General features: G+C 39.4%; 1 protein-coding gene across 1 annotated transcript; it reads right to left on the reverse strand.

The window, feature by feature from the left end:
• Positions 1 to 8,861: 8,861 nt before the first annotated feature.
• misp3 (MISP family member 3) lies at positions 8,862 to 18,542 on the reverse strand. The gene is made up of 4 exons (XM_030137701.1): positions 18,367 to 18,542; positions 12,651 to 15,161; positions 11,576 to 11,649; positions 8,862 to 10,312 (listed from the first exon to the last, which is right to left on the reverse strand). Exons 2-4 carry the CDS (start codon positions 15,094 to 15,096, stop codon positions 10,217 to 10,219), a joined length of 2,616 nt encoding a protein of 871 aa, XP_029993561.1. The 5' UTR covers positions 15,097 to 15,161; positions 18,367 to 18,542; the 3' UTR covers positions 8,862 to 10,216.
• Positions 18,543 to 24,544: the final 6,002 nt, after the last annotated feature.

Genomic DNA, 24,544 nt, shown 5'->3' on the forward strand with positions numbered 1-24,544 from the left:
TTCCTCTTGTGTTGTAATTGAATGCACAGACACTTCAGCAATATGTGAAAATAAGGAAGTAAAAGACTTAAGATACCTCCCCACCTGTTCGTGCAATTTTTACGTCAGACAATAACTCAGCAGGGAAACGGTTTCATTGTACTTCAGGAAGCAGTAAAAAAAAAAAAAGACTGTTCTGTATTAGTCCTGACTTTCACTATATTTCATTCCCCTAAATAGCACTTTGGAGTTTGTTTTTTTTTTAAAATTTAATTTAATTTAATTTAATTTTTTTCAGCACCAGGTATATTCACCGCTGTGTATTTATTCTTCTTTGTTTACCATATCAACGCACGTACTGAAAAAAGATGACATGTGAGGGCAGGAAAGCTTGGATGACTTTAAGGCTTGAAAAGTACTCAATTTGTCTAGCTCTTATTCATGTCTGAATCATAATTTGCTCTTCTTGTGCAAACACACACACACACGCACAAACAGGCACAAACAGTGGAAATATCCAGCTGTATATAATGACATTAGGCAGATCTGTTTGGGTAAGAGGCAGAGTAATGATAAGACGCCTGAGTGATGTGAATTCTTCATGCTGATGAATCTAAGTGGCACCTTACTTTGCGCGCACACACACACACACACACACACACACACACACACACACACACCTACACACACACACACATCACACTGGTATGCAGCAGCCTCATCTTGCCCGTGTGTGTGCATAAACACGCATTTGTGACACACCAAAGTACGAGTCAGACTGGTATTAAATTACATTCACGTTCACGATGATTGCCCTTTTAATGCCATCCCATGCTGCTATAGTGTGTTATTTAGGGGTGGCTGCATCTACACAGGCTGAACATGAAGATGTGTGTTGAAATCTAAGACTGTGGGTGGTGTTGTCACTTCATCTACACCCTGAGTGTTTTGGCAGCCGTGCCGGTTCATAATTTAATTGAATCTGATGCAACAAAAGTCAAGAATTTAGCAGGTTAAATAAAGACCGGTGACTTAAAGTGGGGAATTAGGAAAGGATTTAAGATGGATGACAACGTTATGACAAGAGTTGTGAATTTTTGATCATTTCAGACACATTACCCCACAGCACTCTGATTACCCACAGTTCATTGGTCTTTGTCATTATCATTACAGGAATAGCCCAGCCAAGAGCACACAGAGAAATAAACATGAGCATATGCTTTAAAAATGTATTTAGCTGTTATTGCACCTTTCACAAATGACTTGTGTGCATTTATTTGTCTATATTATACAACACACTTAGAAAAACACTGTGACAAGTAAAGTGCAACAAAACAGTATAACACTACAGGACAAAATGAATGCAATGGTGAAAAAAAAAAACAAACAAAAACATAAAAACCTGGTATTTGACAATTATTATTATTATTATTATTATTATTATTATTATTATTATTAGTAGTAGTAGTAGTAGTAGTAGTAGTAGTAGTAGTAGTAGTAGTGGTGGTGGTAGTAGTAGTAGTAGTAGTAGTAGTAGTAGTAGTAGTATTTTATCGAGTATTTCTTCATGTCTCTCTGTTTATATCATGACAAAATCATCAGTGTTACTGTTAAATAATGCCCACTTGAACTCCTCCTTGCATATCAACTTATATCTGCATATTAAAGTCTTGAGCTGCTAAAAAAGACAACCAAAAAGTGGTACTGTAATCCTCAGTAAGTCTGTTTATATCAAAAACTGTCTGCTGTTTAGCATTTTCATTGATATAATTTGTTTTTCCATGGAAATACGGATGCTTATTATTCATAAAACAAGCTGAAAACAGGTGAGAAACAGAAACCTCTATAATGTTATCACTTTTTACACAGGAAATTACATTTTTAGGACTCAGTAATTGATGATGAATAACTAAAAGAACAGGTGGAGTCACAGGTTGCAGTGTGTGTTTGCAGAGAAACAGTTCCTAATCATTGCTCTCCTCATTTTATAATGAAACACAGTCTGCCTGGAAATCTACTGTCATGGGTTTATGTTGATTCTTTGTGACTCAGCTCTGCAATTTTATCCCCTCTTCTCTTAAACATCAAAGCAAAAGACACCCACACTCCCACAGCAGGCGTTATTATATGCAAAATGCCTATACAGTATTTGAGAGAATCAAAAGAATAATCTCTATACCTCGTTTATTGTCTGTTGACAGTACAGAGCACAAATAGCAACACTGACAAGAGACTGAACGTCAGTCGTAGATGATTGTGGAAATACCTATAGCACAGATAGGTATGAAATGTACCATAATGTTTAAAGGTAATTTTCCCCTATGTGCAAACATGTTATTTTTAGCTTTAGCAGTAGTAGCATCTGAGCGTCATCTACAGTCTCTATTTTCATGCACAGTGTATAAATCTACACTTAATGTGAAGCTTATGATACCCAGTTGTCCATAAAGTTGGATTACTTTTGTTTGTTTGTTTTTATTCCTATTTATACACATCAGTAATCACCTTTGAGAAGGTACAAGGATTACATACTGTGTTCCAGTTACACTTAAAGATAGGGTAGGAGATGTTTTCCTGGAGCATTTTTTACTATATTGCTTAAAATTACCATCACTCCAATTGCAACCAATTAATTTAATGCTCTAACACAGGGGTGTCAAACTCATTTTAGTTCAGGGGCCACATTCAGCTTAATTTGATCTGAAGTGGGCCAAACTAGTAAAACTTTAATATAATAATATATAAATAATGTCAACTCCAAACTTTTTTCTATGTTTTAGAGTGAAAAAAGTAAAATTACATTATGAAAATGTTTTCATCTACAAACTATCCTTTCAAACAATGTGAATAATATGAACAAACTGAAAAAAAAACTTGTAATTTTAACAATATTATGCTTCAGTTTATCATTTACACATGTACATTATAACTTACAGATCACAGTGGATCTACAAATACACAGTACATTTAGTAACAGGTGGAATATTATTAAAATTGCACTCACTTCTCTTAAGGCATTTCAGGTTGTTCATATTTGTTCAGGTTATTAAAATATTTTTGCAATATTATACTTTGTTTTAGTGCAAATACATGAAAACATTTACATTTACAAAGAGAAAAATTTGGAGTTGTGAGTATTTATAGGTTATTATGGCCCACTTGAGATTCATTTAGTCTGAATGTGGAACCTGGACTAAAATGACTGTTAATATCTTAGTGTAATTTTTGCATTTCACAAATTCATCCCGAGGGCCAGACTGGACCCTTTGGTGGGCTGGATTTGGCCCCAGGGCTGCATGTTTGACACCTGTGCTCTAACACAAAAATTGAAAATTTTAGTCACCTGTGAAATGGACAGGACTGAAAAAACACCATCCAATCATTTTAACCGACCCATCAAAATATTGAATGGTAATATGTCTATCTAACTCAACTGCCATTTGTCCCTCCTTCCTCTGTGTGCACCCCTCCGTGCATGAATTGTGTGTTCTCAGAGGCTTGGAGCACTTGTACAGGAAACGAAGCCAGGGCCCGAGCTTGGCTAGCTATATTAGCAAGCATGCTAAAATCAAATACGGTAGACGCTTGCACGTTAGGAACATTATGGCAGAAAAGGTGCAAACAACGGTCGAAAATAAAAAACTATTTGAGAAGGCTACTGCCAAGAAAAGGCTGCTATGTCAGTAATGCTGTAGCCATTTCTTACAGGGGTAATGCTGCATTTCGTGGGGATGTGGCTATTTCCTGAAATGACTGTGTGTTTCCGGAGCACTTTTTTTGAAAACGACAAAGAAAAAGATCGGATAGGAAAAGCTACGGTTTCGTGTGGACATGGCCTGCCTGAGCGTAAGAAACTGTGGTAGCTAGATGTAAACAAACCAGCCAGCTTTTGTTGGGCTGCTAGCCTGACACCAGTCTGACTGCAATCAGCTGTTCTTACTAGCCCGAGATTACTCAGAACACATATCAAAATAACAAGTAAAAAGTCCAACTTCTTATCTAATATACTAATAAATATAACTTGAAACAATAATCATATTCGTTGTTTAGGTTTATTATGATGTTGTCAAGTATTTTCTTACCTGAGAATGAGCCATGAGAAAAAGTTAGCAAAGGCTAGCTAGATTACAGGGTGGGGAAGCAAAATTTACAATGAACATTTAGTTGTTTTCTCTCAGCAGGCACTACGTCAATTGTTTTGAAACCAAACATATATTGGTGTCATAATCATACCTAACACTATTATCCATACCTTTTCAGAAACTTTTGCCCATATGAGTAATCAGGAAAGCAAACGTCAAAGAGTGTGTGATTTGCTGAATGCACTCGTCACACCAAAGGAGATTTCAAAAATAGTTGGAGTGTCCATAAAGACTGTTTATAATGGAAAGAAGAGAATGACTATGAGCAAAACTATTACGAGAAAGTCTGGAAGATACTATTAAAGAAGAATGGGAGAAGTTGTCACCCGAATATTTGAGGAACACTTGCGCAAGGAGTGTGTGGAAAGTTGTACTGTTATTTCAGATCGTGTGTGTGTGTGTGTGTGTGCTACTGAGCCATTCTCTACCCAGTAAGCTGATTAATGAAAGGTGTGTTCAGCAGAAAACTTTATATGTTGCACAGTGGAGTAGCGTAGTGCTCTATAAACGAAGCTGAGCGCAATGCTATAAGCAGCCTGCCTGTCATATGAAAACAAAATCACTCAGTAGCTGCTTTTAAAAAGATACTGTGGGGCATAAATGCACTGTTAGCCACCCCAGATGTCAGTTAAAAGAAGTGGAGAAAAAAACAAAGAAAATAAAAATAAGCATCAAGTGTTTAGTTATCACAAACATCCGATTTAGATTTTCATACTCTCTGAAACTCTACAGTAGTGATAAACACATTTTTATACAGGGTGGGGAAGCAAAATTTACAATGAACATTTAGTTGTTTTCTCTCAGCAGGCACTACGTCAATTGTTTTGAAACCAAACATATATTGGTGTCATAATCATACCTAACACTATTATCCATACCTTTTCAGAAACTTTTGCCCATATGAGTAATCAGGAAAGCAAACGTCAAAGAGTGTGTGATTTGCTGAATGCACTCGTCACACCAAAGGAGATTTCAAAAATAGTTGGAGTGTCCATAAAGACTGTTTATAATGGAAAGAAGAGAATGACTATGAGCAAAACTATTACGAGAAAGTCTGGAAGATACTATTAAAGAAGAATGGGAGAAGTTGTCACCCGAATATTTGAGGAACACTTGCGCAAGTTTCAGGAAGTGTGTGAAGGCAGTTATTGAGAAAGAAGGAGGACACATAGAATAAAAACATTTTCTATTATGTCAATTTTCTTGTGGTAAATAAATTCTCATGACTTTCAATAAACTAATTGGTCATACACTGTCTCAAAATATTGTAAATTTTGCTTCCCCACCCTGTATATGCTGTGCAGTGCTCGTGAACCCTCAGGAACAAGCATTGCGGGTTCCTGTACTCTGGAGCTGGCTTCGGAGGGAAGGCTGAAGGAAGGGGTTTGGACTTTTGAATTGTGTATTTTCAAAATGTAGCTTTCTCGAACAGTTTTTCCAGGATCTCCTACCCTACCTTTAATAAATCACATTATCACAGTCCTTTCATGAGAAAAGGTAAAAAATATTTGATTCTGACTTTATGGGCAATAGTGTATAATAGAAATAATAAATAACATGTGGAAAACAATGAGTTTCATATATTTATCATCAGAGAATCCCATTTGTTTCTGGTTTCATTATCTGAGTGTGATGTCTTTTCACCCATCACCGTCCTCTTCACAGAGAGGCTTTATGAGAGCAGTGGATAATCCTCTAAACACTGACTGTTTCACACAATAGTGCCTCGAGGACTTTGTGCCAGCAGGACTTTGGATGACACTGATAATGAAATATCATGGAAATGAGCTTGGAGCGGAGCAGGTGATAGACAGGTAAGTGCAGGTATATTTTTGGGTCATCTCATCTGAAAAGCAGTGAGACTAGATATAACAGTGACTGATAACGTCAAGGGAATGGTTTTGTTTGGCAAGCCTACATCATGTGATAGTGTGAACATAAAATATAATCTTTGATCCCTGACTCTGATACTATACCTGGGCAATGAAACAGGAACAATGCATTACAAGTATGTGAACTTTGTTTCCTATGTTTTATTTAAAGGTTTTGACAGCTGACAGCTACATGACTTGCTTTAATACCAAGACATTTGGTGACGTGTCATCAATGTTGTAACATGGGGAGAGTTGCCTGGTGAGGATTAAAGCTTATTAATAATTTTGAGCACTTAAATTGCTGTGACTCTACCATTATAATGCACTGGCAATGTTACTGGGTTGTGTCCAGTTAGAATGAGGTGATGAATTATTCACAGCAGATTGGGAGGTCACTAAAGCGTGGTCTGCTGATCTCACCTACACAAACACTCACATACACACACTCATGTTGTGTTTCCTTATATTTAGGGGACATTACATTGACTTACATCCATCCTTGAAACAAAATATAACCCTCAGATTTAATAATTTTCATTAAGAGGTGAATTTTGTCCTCATGAGGGAAACGAGCCCCCATATGTGACTGTGTTACACCCAATTGCATCCTATTAAGAAAAGCATGGCCACACACACAAAGACATACACACATACGCCTACACACTAAGGTCTGGGGCATTCACGCTGCTTAATCCTGGTAAGAGCGTTTCCAAAGTTGTATCCATAGTGACACATTTCTGTTTCACCACAGGCAGTGCAATAGACTCATATGAGAACAGACCCTGAAGTGAATAATTATTTCAGACGCTGTGTGATATTTTATGCTACGGCTACTATGTACATTGTACACAGTGTCAGTACTAACAGTCCAACCCCCCGATGTGGATAAAAAGGGGGAGGTGCAGAGTTAATAGCCCAAATTATACTGAGGTTAATGTTCCTGGTTTGTATATGTACTATGCAGAAAATATGAGGAAAAGAACAAAGCTGAATACACAGGTTTCCTTCCAAAATTCAACATTTACTGCTTTATATAAAAATGTACAACAGAACAGTGATTGTCCAAGATCAACATATTAATTATGTACCATGATTCATTCAGTTCTTTGCACTTCCAGAGGGTGTTTTATTGTACTATAATCCAGATTTCAGCACCGCTCCCTGAAAACAACAAAAGAAGTAGCTATTTGTGGATTAAGACTTGTGCAAAAATTCAGATCACTGGCCTACATACAAGTTTCCAGTTTATTCGTTAGGAGCATCTCAACAGTGTAATCAAGTACAATAACATTTTTGTGGAGCTGATGTAGCAGTGTTGTTTTGCATTCTATTTCAGGATATTTTTTGTCTTGTTGTGTGCACCAGAGGGGGGAGTAAGTCACACATGTAGAGGCTAGAGAGAAATCTCAGGTCTTAACCTTTAATACCCCATCCACACTGAAATGTGAAGTTTTGCAAAGAGGATATTTTCTTTATATTTTTGCCTTTCATCTGCACATAAACAGTATTTTAGGTCACAAAAACAGACATTTGTAAAACATCAGTTTATGTGTATCCACGTGAACAAGGAAAATGATGACGGAACGCCCAATTTTGTCTATTGTTGCTTTGTGTAATGAAGCTGCACCTCAAACATCAAATCCAGGTTTATAAATCAATGTATGACCTGCTGTGGATCCAGGCCAGCACGGGTATATTTTAGGAGAGAGACCAGACCCATGTTGGGGACAAATCCACATAACCCGACCTAATATTTAAAGGAGTTGATATGTAACCAGACATTAAGGAATCATGTTCATTTCAAATACTGATATCACTGACAGCAATAGTCCAGCCAGGATATTCACATTTGAAAAGCTAAGTGGCAGCCCACAAGTAATGTTTATGCTGTCATTTTGTGTTTTGGCCTGATGCTCCACCCATCACCTATCTGCCAATCACAAAGTCAGTAGTGTTTCGGCATCCAGGTTGCCAGTTCCCACTGAGCTACAGCTGGAACATTTCTGATCTCAAATGTCGAAAAGGCTTTGTTATGATTCCCAAACTGGGGCACCATTAAGGGAGGGGGGCATGGTAAATTCATCGGGCCTAGCATTCCTGGGGGGTTCATACAGCAGTTGAGTGGGCCCGGAGAGTTAGAGGAATAGTAAAGCGTTTTCAGTTTCACTTTCACTTTGCACCACTCCGACAATCACAGACCGCTATCCCCATTATGAATGTTTGTTCATAGTATGTTAGTACGTATGCAGGTTGGCCATCAAATTGACCAGTTAACAAATTATTTGAGAAACAAAAACGGTGACTTGTTATTGCTAACTTTATGAATGCATAAGGCTGAGACACCGTTAGCATGGCATGGCAATATGAAATGTAACTGAGACATTCCACTGGTCAAATGATTTGTCTTTCAGTCTTTACACATAGTATAGTAGCCTGTAGAAGAGAGACGGGGGTGCATATCAAGGCGCTGGCATGGATTCTGCAGCAGCTGCTCAGGGGCCACAGCTTCATGCCACTAGTGCCATGGCTACGTGTCTTGATCTTTAATTACTTTGCAAACCATCAAGCATGAAGCATAAACATAATTAACAGATGATAAACTTAGTGTAGGACTCGTTGCTTGCCATGGTAGTTCCTTGTAGTAGACACTCAAGCTGGATCTGGCAACCTCCAGTCTGGGGAAGTGGTGGAGGGGATACCACACTCTACAGTATTTTGAATGTGATTGCAATACCAGTTTTGACCACAAACCTACATTCGGTTCCTTTAAGTTCATACCTTAACTTATTATTGCTGCTCACCTTAATAACAGACTAAGGCCTCTGCGTCTCCTACGTCCACTATTATCCACAGTGTTTACAGTTTTAAGTCCAGCAGATTTAGGTTTAAATGTTTTCACCAGTTTGTTATCATTCTTGTGGTGCTGTGTGATATGAGAAATTTTGTAAAACATAAGTCCTGTGGATAGAGATATTTCCAGAGGAAGAAAATATACAGTATGTCTAGAAAAACTGTCTGGTAGTGTGGGGATGGAGTCTCAAGCAAATCATAAGTCCAATCAAGTTGCTGCTAAAAGCCAAACAAGACAAGTCAAGTCATTGTTAAGGTAGAGAAAGTTTAGGACAAATGATGTCATATGAACTTCTGATGGTTGATCTCACATACAAAGTTGAGCTATCAATTAAATCCTTGTGACTGAGCTATAATGATGAGTGACATTTATAGTCCACTGCATTCTGTGTTTCTATTTCTGCTGCAGGCTGCTTAATGATGATTGACACAAAACACACTAAAAACAGTCAGTACCTCAGTAAGTTCCTGAGCTGGATGACTTGTCAAATTGTCTGCCACAAGTCAATATCATGTCAAGCCAGGTGAATATAAATTCTAAGTCAAGTCGAGTCTTTCGTTATTGTTTGTCCAGTAATTATCATGTCATAAAATTGGGACTTCAGTCAAGTTGTGTGACTTAAGTCCCCCACCTTTGGTACGCACTGTACGTAAATGCAATAGGTACCAATGACAAGACACTGCCTCATCCAGCCTTTAAATGATTGCAAAATTGCATGAACAATGTGTAGCCCAAGATAAGATTCACTGCAGGGGTGTGTCAGCATTAGGTTGTACAGCTGTAATAAACTATTAAATCAGAATGAACTGTGATCGAAACAGAAACTATGGGTGTAATCTTTACTTTATCATTATTATGTTTTTAGTATCATGTACTAAACACTTAACTTTGCCTCGTACAATAAATCATGTCTTTATTTAAAAAAAAATCGGGTAGTAATTAAATTCATTAATAGATTTACATTTCTTTCTTCATCAGTGCAAGATTAATCAGATCTTTTGCTTTTTTTTATACATTCATTAGTCTATCCAACAGCATCAGAAACAGGACAAGTGCTTAGACACTGATAGGCGGCCTGCCTCCTCCTTTTCCCTCTCCTCTCCTCTTCAACGTTGAAGGACTTTTCAGGGTATTCAGTCCACCACCAATCCTTTTCCTTGCTCCCAATCCTCCTGACCCCCTTTCTAGCCTCAATCCCTGACCTCTTTCTCACTTCACATTCTGTCTTTCCTTGTCTTCATCATTGCTCTCTCCTTTAGTCTGTCCCCACTCTTCTTTTACTGTGCTCTCTCTTTTTTATGTCACCATCTTTCAGCTCTTTCACTTCAAAAGGCAGGGTCGTGGTAAACCTTCCTCCTTCCATGCTGCTCTCAGTTATCTTCTGGATTGTGTCCATTGATCAAGCCTGACTCCCAGCGCTGTACTAGAGGGGTCTTCTGTCTAGGTGTCCGGGGACTATGGGGGACCTGGAGGGAGAACAAAGATATTACATTACACAGGAGTGGTGACTGCATGGCAAAAGAGGGAAACAAGATAGTTGTATGTGAAAATAAAAGTAGGTAAAGAGAAATACAAAGAGAATGAAAAAGCAGAAACATCAAATGTGTGGGAGCCAGAGATGGGACCAATAAGCCAACACAGGAAAAGAAGCAAAAAGATAAAACGAGAAGGCTGAATTTATTTCCTCGGGAGGACATCTCTTTGGATGAGCATCATTAGCTCTGTAAGTCAGAGGGAGGTTAATGCGACTGTGATCCAAGGCCATGTTCAGTATGACTAAGTCAACAACTGAGGCAAATTTCTCCCACAATCCTGCATTTATTCCTGAACTGTAATCAGGAGGCACGTCAGAGCAGAAAGCAGATAACCCAAACAGCTGAAACAGAGAGGGGGAGAGAGAGAGAGAGAGAAACAGGAGGTCCTCTCAAGACAGGAATGAGCAAAATGATTCTAATGCTAACATCAGACTAAACCCATGGAGCTAGAAAACAGCGCATCACTGCCAGACTGCATTAGAGAGCTAAAGCCACAGTGAAATCCTCAACTCTAATCAGAGACGCCACAGTATCAAACACATGCAAAGACCCGCAAGGCAGGCACCGGAAATCAGTGGGATTGTCATATTGATATCCTCTGCATATACAAACACACATCCACACGCGTCTTCCCACACATTAGAACCCAACCCACTCCACAACTCCACCGTCTGTGTTTCTCCTTCTTCCTCTGAGGGCTTTCTGCCTTCGTCCCTTATCTATAAAGATAAGCTCCTTACTGTGTTCAGTGTGTGTTCAGTATTTTATCAGATGTTTGTGGCCCATATTTGCCGCTAAAAAGATGCTGACATCCTCCCATGAGCCCTTTCTTCATCAGATCCCACTCAACAAACTAGTTCAGTTTGTAACATATGCACTGGTGTTCGTGCTGCTGGGAGTCCGATCAGATTCATATATGAACTCGTAGATACTGAAGGTTTATTACTTTGGTGCCTGATGCATTTGAGGGAGACTCAGGAGGTGATTTGCCTACATTTTCATGTCCTCTACCAAGTGAACCAGACAGGTCGGGATGGTGTGCGCATTTTTAGAGATATAAGATATTTCATGTTACATTGAGACATGGCCTTTTTTCCAAAAGATAAACTCAGAGTAGAATAACAAATAGAACAATGAAAGAAACAGTGATGTGTGAACTTCATCTCAATGGGATGATAGGCAACCCTGACTCACCTCCGGCTGGCTAATCTTCTTTTCTCCAGCTGAAGCCGGGGGCCATACACCCAGCTTTCCAACTGACTGGTGTGCTGAAAGAGAGAAAAAGAATTGAAGTGGGCAAGGGCAGAAAAGGCAAATGAGGCTTCTTTTGTTTGTGTTCTGTACTCTGTGAGCAGTAAAGCCTTTCGAATCAAATTAAGAGTGAACATGGTGAAGGAGCGAGGAGAAATGAAGGGAAATTGAGAGGAATGCGGAGGAACAAGACTTGGACTGTGCACAGGGAAACTAAAATAAGAGGCAGCATAGGATATAAAGGAACCTAAAGAGGCCATAAAATCCTTTGTTCATGAAACAATATTCATCCTTCATTATTAAGCTGTGAGTCATAGACGTATTGTGGCACACCCTGGTCCATTTCACATTAAGTTGAATGGTCAATAGTGGCTGCCAACACTTTATTCATATAAAGACACAAAAATGTAAAGGGTGCCCTCCCTACAAACAAAACACACAAAAACATACTCTTGATAAGCACATAATGGCAATAGCAATGACACAGTCCACACACTGTATATTACTTTCTCCTGTTGCCAAAAAATCTCTTCATTTTACCACCAACTAAAAGCAAGTATTGTGCAGTTTTTCAACACTGAATTTAGACTTCATCCCGAAATTGGACCCTTCCATTCTTGCTGACACAATACACTGTGACTTAAGACTCTATGACTCAAGACTTTTCCCACCTCAGCTTTTGCAATTAATATGACACCCTGGATCCTACATTTATTGTGGGGTTTTGAAATTGTATTTTCTTGTTGGCTAGGTTATGGTCTCTGGTGCAAAATTATTACTGCAAACAACTAACACTGGTTTCCAGAGCTGTTTTGAGGTTTTCCACTGACCATGAGAAAAATGAAATAATGTGCTTGCTGGGCTGTTTCAGGAGGTTTTCATCATCTCACAGCAGATATAAAAATTACACACATACCCACCCACAAGCCTATACAAATGCAGTCTGTGTGAGCTTGAGGGAACAAACAGATATACAGTTATACACACAGTTTTATAGACCAACTACTAGTGTACTAACCTGCTGGGGGTCTTGTTACCCCGCTCTGGGACGGGCCAGGTAAGTCAGGAACAGCCAATCCATTCAGTGAAGAAGTAGACAATGTATTACTCTGTGCCTCCATACTGGCTGGCCTCCCCCCTCCTCCCCCTCCTTCTCCTCCACCACCTCCTCCTTGGTCTCCTTTTGTCCCCCTTGTGTCCCCATACAAGTTGATCCTCTGCTTACGAAGCTCCCTTTCCCTCTCTTGAGCTTCCCGGATATCCTGCTCTACTTTAACTAAAGCCGCGGAGGAGCGCAGCTTGAAAAAGGGGTTCTCCTTGGGTACCAGATCCTTCCCTTCCTCCTCCTCATCCTCTTCCTTTTCCTGCACTATCACTGTAATCCCACTACCACATCCTCCTGAGACAAAAGGAGCACTGGAGTCAGGAGCAGTGATGGCTTCTGTTTTGTTGTGGTAGTGCTGATTATTCTCTAAGATGATGACCGGGCAGTTCGTCCCCTCTGAAAAACTTGGTCCTCTTGCAGGGGGATTAGTGGAAGCCGATCCGTTGTCAGAGTTTGGGTTTTGTGTTGGACTCAGCAGCTCTTTGCTCCTCTGTCCATGGGAGGCTTGCGATGATAAGTCCTCCTGAACCTCCAGGGTGGGATGATCACTGGCAGATGACCAGGATAAGGCTTTGCACTTTGGTAAAATTGCTAAAGTGGACTCACTTGGTTTCTGAAAGGCCTCAAAAAGCTGCTTCCTCTCTTTAAGTAGACGGACTGTACCTTTGTCATAAAAGCCTGGAACTTTTCCAAGCTTGACCAGATCGTCCTCCCTCCGGACCTCCTCGTGGATTTCATGCTGCATCTTTTTGCCTGCATACTCTCTGTCTTTGCCTTGACTTCTCTCACTCTTAGCAGTTGAAGACTGGCAGAGAACAGCTTTTCTCAAAGGGATTTCTACATACTCTGGGGAAGTTGGCCGATTTGGGAGCCCTCTGGATCTTCTCAGGCTGTGTTCACGCTCTATAGCTCTTCGGATCTCCCTCTCAATGGGAGTTTCTTTGAGTACAGTGGCTGGACTGCCTTTAGGGATGGTGGTGCTGCTCTCCAAAGTGCTACATGGAGAGAAGTCCGCTGAAACTCCACTGTCACTCTGGCTGTCATCACATGAGTCGCTCTCCATCCTGCTGCATTTAAAAGACACACACTTGTGTTTTTCTTCCTTCGGCTCCTGAGTATGGACAGATTTTGAAGGTTTTAACAGTCCTCTGGTAGGTTTCTGCCCTGCCGCCTTGTCCGTTTCCAGTCCACTTTCTGTCTGCCCTTCCTCCCCACCTGTTTGTTGGCTTTCTCCCTCTGTCCTTTGCCCCGCCCTACTGTTCCCTTCTCTCACAGCTACAGCACAACCAGAGCCTTGGGCACCTAGTCCGTCTTGATTGGACAGCTCCATGGCAACAGTTGACAAAGGTGGAGAGCCCTGGCTAAGCACCTGTTGTGCAACTTCCTGGTTTGCTCCCCTGGGTGCTGGTTTACATCGGCTTTGTGGTGATAACTCCTCCTGCTGGTTGTCTATGGGAAATGCAGGCACTGTGGCAGCAAAGTCCTGTTCAGTAGAATCAAAGAAACTGCTGCTGATGTCTTCTGCACCTGATTGGAGCTGGCAAAGCGTAAACTTCACTTCCTCTTCCTCCTCACTTTCATCAGCATAAGGTGGGGAACTGACAATATGTAAATCATTGAAGTCGTTTCTCTCAGGGGGAAACTGGTGAGCAGTTGAATTTGTTCCAGGAGCTGACAGATTACTTTCAGGTTTGCTGTCGGTAAAACCATCTGGTAAGGAGCTGAGCAGTACAGCAGTCTCCTCTGCTGTCTCACTATCTTGTATCATCTCCTCTGAATCCACAGCTCCATTAATGGGCTCAGTGAACTGATCAGTCTGCCATTCCTGACCACACTGGCTATCAGAAGACACTAAATCATCTGTTGGGTCTGTGATGATGTCAGTGTCACTGATCCATTCAGCCACATCCCCATCTATAGAAAAGCCTTTTTCAGGGCATTCTTCTGGTGATAGGACTCCGAGGGGAGGAGGTGGTGGGAAAAAATCCTCACACTGACTCACTTTATGTTCCTCTAACCCTTGTGATAGTTTGTTGGAAATTTGTTCTAGCTCTGTCACCATCTCCTGTGTCTCTCCAGGGGTGCAGAGACTAATTACTATTGAGTCGTGATTTTCTGCTCTGGTCGCATTAGCTGTTTCAGTACTTTGAGGTGTTTGGTTTTCCTGCAGAGCTCCAGACTCCTGCATATCCATGTCTATATCCTCTTCAGGTTCTGCCCTTGGTGCCTTTTTATTCTGCACAAGGGGGCCGTATCTTATGGCTGCACCTGTGTCGCCCAGCATCTCGGACTCAGTGACCCCCTCATCACATGAATTGGCAGGATCCGGGTCGTGCCACGTCAGGGGCTTTGTATCCATGGAGACAAATCTGCTGATGTAAAAGGCTCGGAGCAGTCGGGATATTCGGCCTTCAGCCAGTCAGTCTGAGTGAAAGCAACAGAGCACAGAGGAGAATGCAGAACCACACATTTAATTAATGCAGTACAGCAACAAACATGGCCGGTTATTTGTTGTTCATTCACAGTGACTTGTTATTGTACAAAACAAATCAACATACTGACATCGGTTGTGTTTATTGATTTATATGGCACTGCTGCAGGTAGTTAATTGATTTTTTTTTTATGTTAATCTTTACTTGCTGCTATACTAGCCATCAGAGCTAACATAATAGCACTAGGGTCTACACCAAATCATACCATCTGTATACCTTTGAGAAATTTTGGACATGCTACTACTACCAACAAAAACAGCACTGAATGAGGGTACATACAGGGTGGGGAAGCAAAATTTACAATATTTTGAGGCAGGGATTGAAAGACAGTGTATGACCAATTAGTTTATTGAAAGACATGAGAATTTAAATTTTTAAAATCATATTTTACTGCATTTCTAACGGTCTTGTTGTCTACCTCAAGTTCAATTGCCATTTTTCTTATGGATTTGGTTGGATCCTTTAGGATTTTGGATTTGAGAGCTTTAATAAAAGCTTTGGTACGTTTTTTGTTGCTTCCTCCACTTCCAGACTTTCTCGTAATAGTTTTGCTCATAGTCATTCTCTTCTTTACATTATAAACAGTCTTTATGGACACTCCAACTATTTTTGAAATCTCCTTTGGTGTGACGAGTGCATTCAGCAAATCACACACTCTTTGGCGTTTGCTTTCTTGATTACTCATATGGGCAAAAGTTTCTGAAAAGGTATGGATAATAGTGTTAGGTATGATTATGACATCAATATATGTTTGATTTCAAAACAATTGACGTAGTGCCTGCTGAGAAAAAACAACTAAATGTTCATTGTAAATTTTGCTTCCCCACCCTGTATAAAAATGTGTTTATCACTACTGTAGAGTTTCAGAGAGTATGAAAATCTAAATTGGATGTTTGTGATAACTAAACACTTGATGCTTATTTTTATTTTCTTTGTTTTTTTTCTCCACTTCTTTTAACTGACATCTGGGGTGGCTAACAGTGCATTTATGCCCCACAGTATCTTTTTAAAAGCAGCTACTGAGTGATTTTGTTTTCATATGACAGGCAGGCTGCTTATAGCATTGCGCTCAGCTTCGTTTATAGAGCACTACGCTACTCCACTGTGCAACATATAAAGTTTTCTGCTGAACACACCTTTCATTAATCAGCTTACTGGGTAGAGAATGGCTCAGTAGCACACACACACACACACACACGATCTGAAATAACAGTACAACTTTCCACACACTCCAGCTCTTATACATCTGCTTATGTTTGATACACATATTTCACTCGTTTAAACCTGTATTTATACTGTTACTCAAACCTCTCTGATACAAGCATACAGACATCCATTCCCATCTACTGTGATCCCTGCCAAGCCACACTGATGAGGCTGGACTCCAACACTGAGCCTGATCATTAAGGAAAATGCATCACAAAGCTGGAGAACGCCAGTCTGTGATGAATGGAGACAAATGGATGGGCAAGATACTGTAGCTCCAACACATCTCCCCCTTCATGTAGATATAACAAAGATTGGCAGCACGACATGGCATGAAGAATGGGGAGTACTGTTGTTGAAAACATGGTGAAGCATGTAGGCATCGCAGCAAAACAATGAGGCCAAATGTGGGTAAATTAGGATGAGAGTACTGAGGGATGGTGAGTCACTGGAGCTATGACAAAAAGTGTTTACCGGAACCACTCATCAGATGCCATCACTGGTTTTAGGCTGATGTTGGTAAAAATCTGTGTTCTCCTGGCCACTGTGACAGGTGCAGTAAACCATAGTTGTTTCAAGGTTGTTTTGTTTTTGGAAAATATGCAGTTTGGATGAATCAGCATGTGTCCTCTGTCTGCATTACAGAATACAGCATATTTGACCTGTGTCATTTAGATGTTACACTCACACTTGTGAAAAATAACCCTGGATGTTGTCAAACTGGTCATACTTTCATGCATTATGAGAGCAAAAAGGGAGGGGGGGCGGTGAGTGTTGGCATTGTCACAAAGTTTTCTCTGTACCCAAATGAGACCAAACCTTTGCTAATTAACTGAGGTTATGAATAATGCACTTTTGCAGATTCCAGGCAAACAAAACATTTGGAGACAGTGGTTCTTATTCATGTGTTATGCGATAAATCTCTTGCTAACCCTCTTATTAAAGTACTTAATTTCCTACCAGACATGAATGATCCATTATTATTCAATTTACAAACGTGACAATCCTTCATTTGGTTTTCAGTAGGAAGTTTTACTGTGAAATGAGGCATTAAACAAAGATTTTGTCACAGTGAGACGGCAATTGCTGTAATGGTTTAAACTCTTGGAGGAAATCTATTACAAATCTGTGCTTAAACTGTTTAATTTACCCACACCTGCTGATTCAGTGAAAATCCAGCTGAAAACACACAAGCTTAATTCAATAATACAATGATCCTGCAATGCTACAGTAGGCAAACAATCTTCTCATTTATATTGCAGCATTATAATGTGATTTGAAACCCTTTAGTGTCTGGGGCATGCCCTAATGAGGTCTTTCCTCTATGCATATTTCCCTTAACTAACTAATGGCATTATATATCTAATATGGCATGCTGATTTGTTTTATTTACAAGATGCAAAGAGAAAGCTGCTCTGCTGCTGTCTCACTGGGTAAGTAAGGTTGCAAGAGATTGCAGATTAAAACTCGATTACATAACAGACTTATGTTTTGCTCATTATCTACAAAGAGGCTCACTTTATCAAAAGAACAGCAAAATCATGATCATCATTAAAAATACATCTGCAACAGTCCTTGCCCTCTTTCTTTCAGGTCAGGACGTCCTACGATACTTAAACATCTGAGGGCATTTGGTAAATATGCAGATGAATTAAAATAAATACTACTAACTTCATTTCTAATTAGAGTCAGCTCTGTTACTGTTTTGTGGATGCTGACGTAGTTCCTTGCACATTTTCAAGTCCCTTATTTTGAGATATTGAACCAGTGTAGTAAAAGAACATCTGTCATGTTAGAAAAAATGGATTGTAAAGACTAACACAATTTAGAAAAACACTGCATAACATGATCTGTGTGTACAATACTTAAAGTTACAAAAGCAAAGACATTCAAATGCAAAAAGAAAAATAAGAATTAATAGATGCACATACCTTTAACAAAGTGCCTTGAAGATGCCTTTCAAACAACATTCACATTTCTGAGAAGGCACACCTTCCCTGTTTAATCAACACAGGAGGGATTTCTTCTCACTTTCTCCTCACAGCTCACTGCCTGTAGATCCTCCCCAGTGCACACTAACACCCTCATGACACAGATTGTGCACGCCCACATTTGCATACCATGCTCACCCCAGTAGTCATTCACAACACACAGGAGCATGTGTGCATGCACAGACTCACGTGTTGGAGGCTTAGCCTATTGTTGCAGACTTGAAAATTATAGTGCTAATCTAATTAGTGAACAACAAATGTTAATAAGTACACCATGCAACTAAATGAAATAATCTACCAGGGGGATGAGATGATTATTACATCATGACACGTGAGTGTTGTGTTGGACATTACGGATTAAGGTAGACTGTACAATACATAACTGATAGTCAACATCTACCCCCAGTTATTATTTAGGTTTTGTTAGTTTACTGAGTGTATTTTATTTATCTTTATTGCTATATAGAAACCAATTTAGTCAGGGAACGGTTCAAAAGTCTAATATCTGCCATCCACATGCAGGTAGAGGTAGCCTTTAAGAATTATAGAGGTTGAGAAAAGCTGCTGATGAGACTGTCAGTGGTTCCTCTGGTGTATTCTCATGTGTTACAGGCCTGACACGATAAACACACAGTGTGATTAAACCCTCCTTAATGTCTTATAAACATGCTTTTAATTTGTTCCCATTTTTCTGGGGAAAACAAATGATGAGATTTTATTACTGGTATTTCATATACTTACTGTCCTGTACAGTTTACAGTCTAAACAGTTTGATCAGTTACTTAAAAAAACTATAACAACATTGTTGCTCATTATGTTAATGAGCAGATTGAAAATTCAGAAATTATATTTAAAAGTTTATTTATTAAATACCAAAAATGTGTTTAATAAGGTTACATTTTTTAAAATATTTCAGAAAATTAAGTATGGTACCATGACATTTTTAATTTTGACTAAAGCTCTCCAACCTATATGAATGATTTCAATGAATTTTATTCACTTTTGAATAAATATAAAGCTATTTAATTAAATCAAGCTATTCATTCTGTCAATTGTATTTATTCAGTAACATCTCTCACTTCTCCAAAAAGAAATGGAATAAATAACTGACACATTTCAAGTTGTTTTTACAGGTAGAGATTCAGTGAAATAAAAAAATATGTTGAAAATGAAAAATTAGATATAAATGCAAAATGACTGAAACAAATGAACAGTTTGCCTTGAAAAGCTGTACAATCTGCACATGCTTAAACACTTTAATGCGAACTAAGATTTATCAACTAGCATCAATCTGTTAAAATAATCACATCATGAATCATCTGAGGTTGAATTTTAGAGAAAAGACCTCTCTGTGGTGTAGTATAGCTGACACATTTATTACTTTGTAATCCAAGATATTTACAGTGTACTGACAGGGGGAAACCTCTATGGAAGGAAACCCATCAGGTCTCAGGGGGCCAGAGTCTCTCATGGCTTTGGTTTGGTTGTTTTCTCCTCAGTATCTGATGGTACTGATTGTCAGTTCTCCTGTTGTTCTGGGCAAAGTTCTTTGGCTGGATCCATGATAACAGGTGGAGGCAACTGGAAACAACTCAGCTGAGCTTCAAACTCTGCCATCTCCTCGTGGCTCAGCTGCCTCCTCCGACTCAGCAGATACAGGTCTACAGATACCCTCCTCTTGGACTTCACAACCCACTTCATCACAGCACAGTCAGGACAGGTTGTGTAGAGGAAGGAGGCGTTGAGGCTGAAGCGATTCTCGACGTCAAAGGTAAAGGTGCTGCCTTCTGCTGAGATGTTGTAGGGCAGGTACTGGCACTGATCTCCAAAACGGTTGATTTGGGTGTAGGTGAAGGAGTCACTGGAGTTGGAGAAGTACACAGTGATACTGTCTCTCAGTCTCAGAGCCTCCATTGACGCCGTATGGCTGAGGCTTCCTGCAACAAAAGCCCACGAGCCTTCAAAATGACCAGGATCCAGTTGATCCGCAGGCCCGACCAGTTTTTCACAGACTGGAAAAGAACGGCTAACAGACATAAAGCAAAAGAAAAGCAGGGAAAACAGAGAAAGCATGTTGAAGTTAGTCTTTGTACAAGTTCGTTTCAGCCTTAAAATGCAGTCTCACTGACTGAAAGTGGATCTGCATCAGGAGGTTTGATCATTTTTATAGAGCCCATTGCATCAAAAAAGTCCAGTCTTGCACCACAGTATTGTGGATCCCATTACTGTGCAATAAAAGAAGCCTGAGGAACTTGTGAGTGAGTTATTTATGGTTACTCCATTTGGAATTTTCCATTTTCTGGGCTGTAGCATAAAAAAGTAGTTTTCTGGGAATATCTGATGTTTGTGGTGAAATATGTCAATAACTGCTGCACACAAAGCAGCAACACACAGCGCTACAAAGTCAAATTATATTTCTAACTTGAGGAAACCAGACAGAGACGATCACACAGTTGAACTCTGTGATTGTGTAAATAACATCTGAGAACTACAAGTCCTGTGCAGAAAGCTAAGCCTTGAGTGGTGTTTATTTTATTTAGAGTTGCACACATGTGTAGAAGAAATATATACATTTTACAAACCCAATAAATAAATAAATAAAAATAACTTTTATTAAAATATCACCACCTTTATTTCCTGGCTAGTCTTCATGCTGAGATATTAATCTTGTATGTTGACACAATTGAAATGTTAGCTATAACATACTATTTACCTACAAAACAAGAAAGACGATTTTATTCTGTTTTCTAGATCTTCTAGTTCTCTAAAAAAAATCTTCCTTGTTTTGAGGGGAAAAGAGTTGAGTATTCATGTTGGTCTTGATGTGATGATGCTATTTGTAGGAATATATCTTCTTCAACTCTGTCTCTTTGCCTTGAGATTTATTATTTATTATTATCATTGTATTTGATATGATGAGGTTGGGTGTTCTTCTCTCCAGCAGAGGCACTACACTCTCTACTATCATTTCTATCTTTAAAGCCATTACTGGAATCTTAACACAATACCTTTAAGAAAAGCTTCAGTACAATTACATGTTTTATCAGTTTTAGAAACTTTATCTTATACCATCTAATCTGCATGTAATTATTTTATTATTTTCTGAATTGCTAAGTTTTGGGGTGTGTCTTGTTCTACATTGTAATTATTTTAATTTACATATTAAACTGTGTTCTGTAATTGAAACATTTTCATTGAGTTTTTGTTAGCAACCTGTGGTCTTTCCTTTATCTTTAATAGGATTGTGTTTTGCCTTTTCTTTGTCTTGAAATTGACACAATCTTATTGTAAACTATTGTCAATTAATAACTGTGCAATATCTCTGTATTGTAAACCATCATTGATTTCTTATAGATAATTATGGAGTAAATGCAAACGTATCAATAAAAGGAAAGATGTCAAATGTTCCTGTGGTCTTGATGAATTTTTTTGAATTGAATCTGCATGCAGATTGTGTATAATGGAGCCATTTGCGGTTTACAGAAGTAGGGCTACGATTGTATATGCATCCCACTGGCCATCGTCTTGTTCCAATTCTTATTCTTATTCTTATTCTTATTCTTATTCTTATTCTTATTCTTATTCTTATTCTTATTCTTATTCTTATTCTTATTCTTATAATGCCAGTCTAATCTTATAAAAGGGGGTTTGTGATCATGCAATAACTCAAAACTCTCACAAAACCTATTGTATTTTTCTTTATTTATTGTATAACACAATGTCATAAACCACCATGAGGTACAATATTTTAAGTAGCTGCAGGACTGTCTGAGTTCTGTTCTGGACAAAGTTCTTTGGTGTGATCCATCACAGCAGGTGGAAGCATCTTCAGACACTCAGCCTGAGCCCTGAACTCTTCCATCTCGTCCAGATCCACCTTCCTCCTCCGGCTGAACAGGAACACACGCTCTGTTTTTCCTGAGATGTTGTCGTAGCGCATCACCAAACAGTCTGGACATGATGTGAAGAGAAAGGTCACAGTGAGGTTCACCTGGTCCAGCACGTCAAAGGTTAAGACACTTCCCTCCAGTGAGATGTTATAGGACTTATAATGACACTTTCCTCCGGCGTCGACGCTGGGTGTGTATGAAAAGCTGGAGGCTGCATGAGCACTGGAGAAGTTAATGCTGGAGCTGTTTCTACGTTTGAAGAACTCCTGTAATCCTGGGTCACTCAGACCGCCAGCAACAAGGGCCCATCTTCCCTCCAAATGATGAGGATCCAGATGATCCAAGGGCCGGACCAGATCCTCACAGGTCAGAGGAGCTGAGCAGCTCAGAGGTATCAAGCAGAGGAGAACCAAGGCACATGTAGCAAACATGTCTCTGTATGCATAGAACATTAACGGTCTGTCTAGTGTCAGCTGTGCTGCCTTTTGACAGTGACCCTGCAAATAAATCCTGCTTGGTTTTATAACTGACCATTAGTTTCACAATCCTGACAACACCAGAGGACAGAGACCTTGGTCCACTGGGGATTCTGCGATTGAGAAATACAAGATAAATAATAAATAAATTGTGCCTTAAAACTCAAATTTTGTATGATCTGTTTTATTTTTTGGTTGAACATCACGGAGAAAGAAAATATAATATGTGTATTAATGTTTTATAGGTCGTAATCTACAGTTTACAGATTAATTGAAATAGGAGTTGAAGGAAAGGACTAAACAGGATGTTTCAAAGTAACAAAGTTTGCTCACAGGGTTTGATTAGTTTTATATTATGCATTATTATATATCCATTATTATAGGGCAGTTCAAGATGAATAATTTGAAATCTATTTTTAGGGATCTAATGTTTAACTCACTCATCTATTGCTCAATTCACATGTAAACTTGCTTGTTTAATCTGAATAAAAGTAAACTGAACTGAGGAATATACACAATATCATACTTTTATGTGGTCAAAATACACAGTTCATTCATAGACATGGATATGTTTTTTCCTAAAGTATGTTTGGATTTATTAATAGAGAAAAGATGTTTCAGTATGTTGTTAGTGTTTTTTTGTTTTAAGGTTTTTTGAATTAGAGAAAAAAAGGATGTTTTTAAATATAAATATATAATATAGTTAAAATGAACCAAATATAAAGAGGCTGCACTTGCATTTTGTCAAGGATGTAGCATGTCAACACAGACTAAAAAACACTTTGAGTAATCCAGTCAAAAATAATATGTTGGCATTTGAGAATTTATTTAATAACAGCATCAACATCACACAACACCTTCCTGTTTCATTCTCATCTTTAACTGAACTTTGCAAAATTGTGAAACAGCAGCACAATTCCAACAGTGCGTCTCCAGTTACATTAGTTTCTTAAGCCTTTGGAGCTTCTGTGTCTCCGGTGGGCTGTTCAGGACAGTGCTCCTGAGTGGGATCCATCACAACCGGTGGGAGCGTCTTCAGACACTCCACCTGAGCCTTGAACTCCTCCATTTCCGTCTGCTCCACCTCCACCCTCCTGCTGAGCAGATTCACAGGCAGGTTTCTCTTACTTGCACTGTAAAAACGCATCACCAAACAGTCTGGACATGACGTGTACATAAAGGATATGGTGATGTTTAACTGCTCGATGTTGAATCCGCTGCCTTCTACTGAGACGTTAGTGTTAAAATATTGACAACTTTCGTTAAACCGGAAGACACGCGTGAAGGACATGCTGGAGGTGTCACTGGCATTGGCAAAGTAGATGGTGGCACTGTTTCTGTCCTTGAAGCGCTCCTCGTGTTCTTGGGCTTTAAAGCTTGATGCAACTAGGACCCATTGTCCCTCCAAATGGTGACGATCCAGATGATCCAAGGGTCGGGTCAGATCTTCACAGGTCAGAGGAGCTGAGGCGCTCAGAGGTATCAAGCACAGGAGAACCAAGGCACGTGTAGAAAACATGTCTGCGCCGCACCAAACAAGTGTGAGGATGTTTATATCAAGTCTGTTGAGTCGAAATGATGAGAAGAGTAAAGAGGCCCTGCTGATTTTTACTTTGTGACTGTTTCATAACACTGTCAAGGCCAGAGTGCAGAGTCCCATTTCCACCTGTGTATTCTGTGATTGTGAAATGAAAATGTTTAGAGGACTGGTTAGAGGAGTTATGTGTGTGTTATTCACTACTATCAGCTGCA

This window comes from Sphaeramia orbicularis, chromosome 1 (genome assembly GCF_902148855.1).
Source record: "Sphaeramia orbicularis chromosome 1, fSphaOr1.1, whole genome shotgun sequence".
NCBI classification, from domain to species: Eukaryota; Metazoa; Chordata; class Actinopteri; order Kurtiformes; family Apogonidae; genus Sphaeramia; species Sphaeramia orbicularis.

Bases quoted from the DNA above. Each gene is read 5' to 3' on its own strand.
- misp3 (XM_030137701.1), bottom strand. From the start codon at position 15,096: ATGGATACAAAGCCCCTGACGTGGCACGACCCGGATCCTGCCAATTCA. The intron at 11,650-12,650 runs GTTAGTACACTA...TCTCTCTTTCAG, and splicing joins GGTAACAAGACCCCCAGCAG to CACACCAGTCAGTTGGAAAG. The intron at 10,313-11,575 runs GTGAGTCAGGGT...TTCTCCCTCCAG, and splicing joins AGAAGATTAGCCAGCCGGAG to GTCCCCCATAGTCCCCGGAC.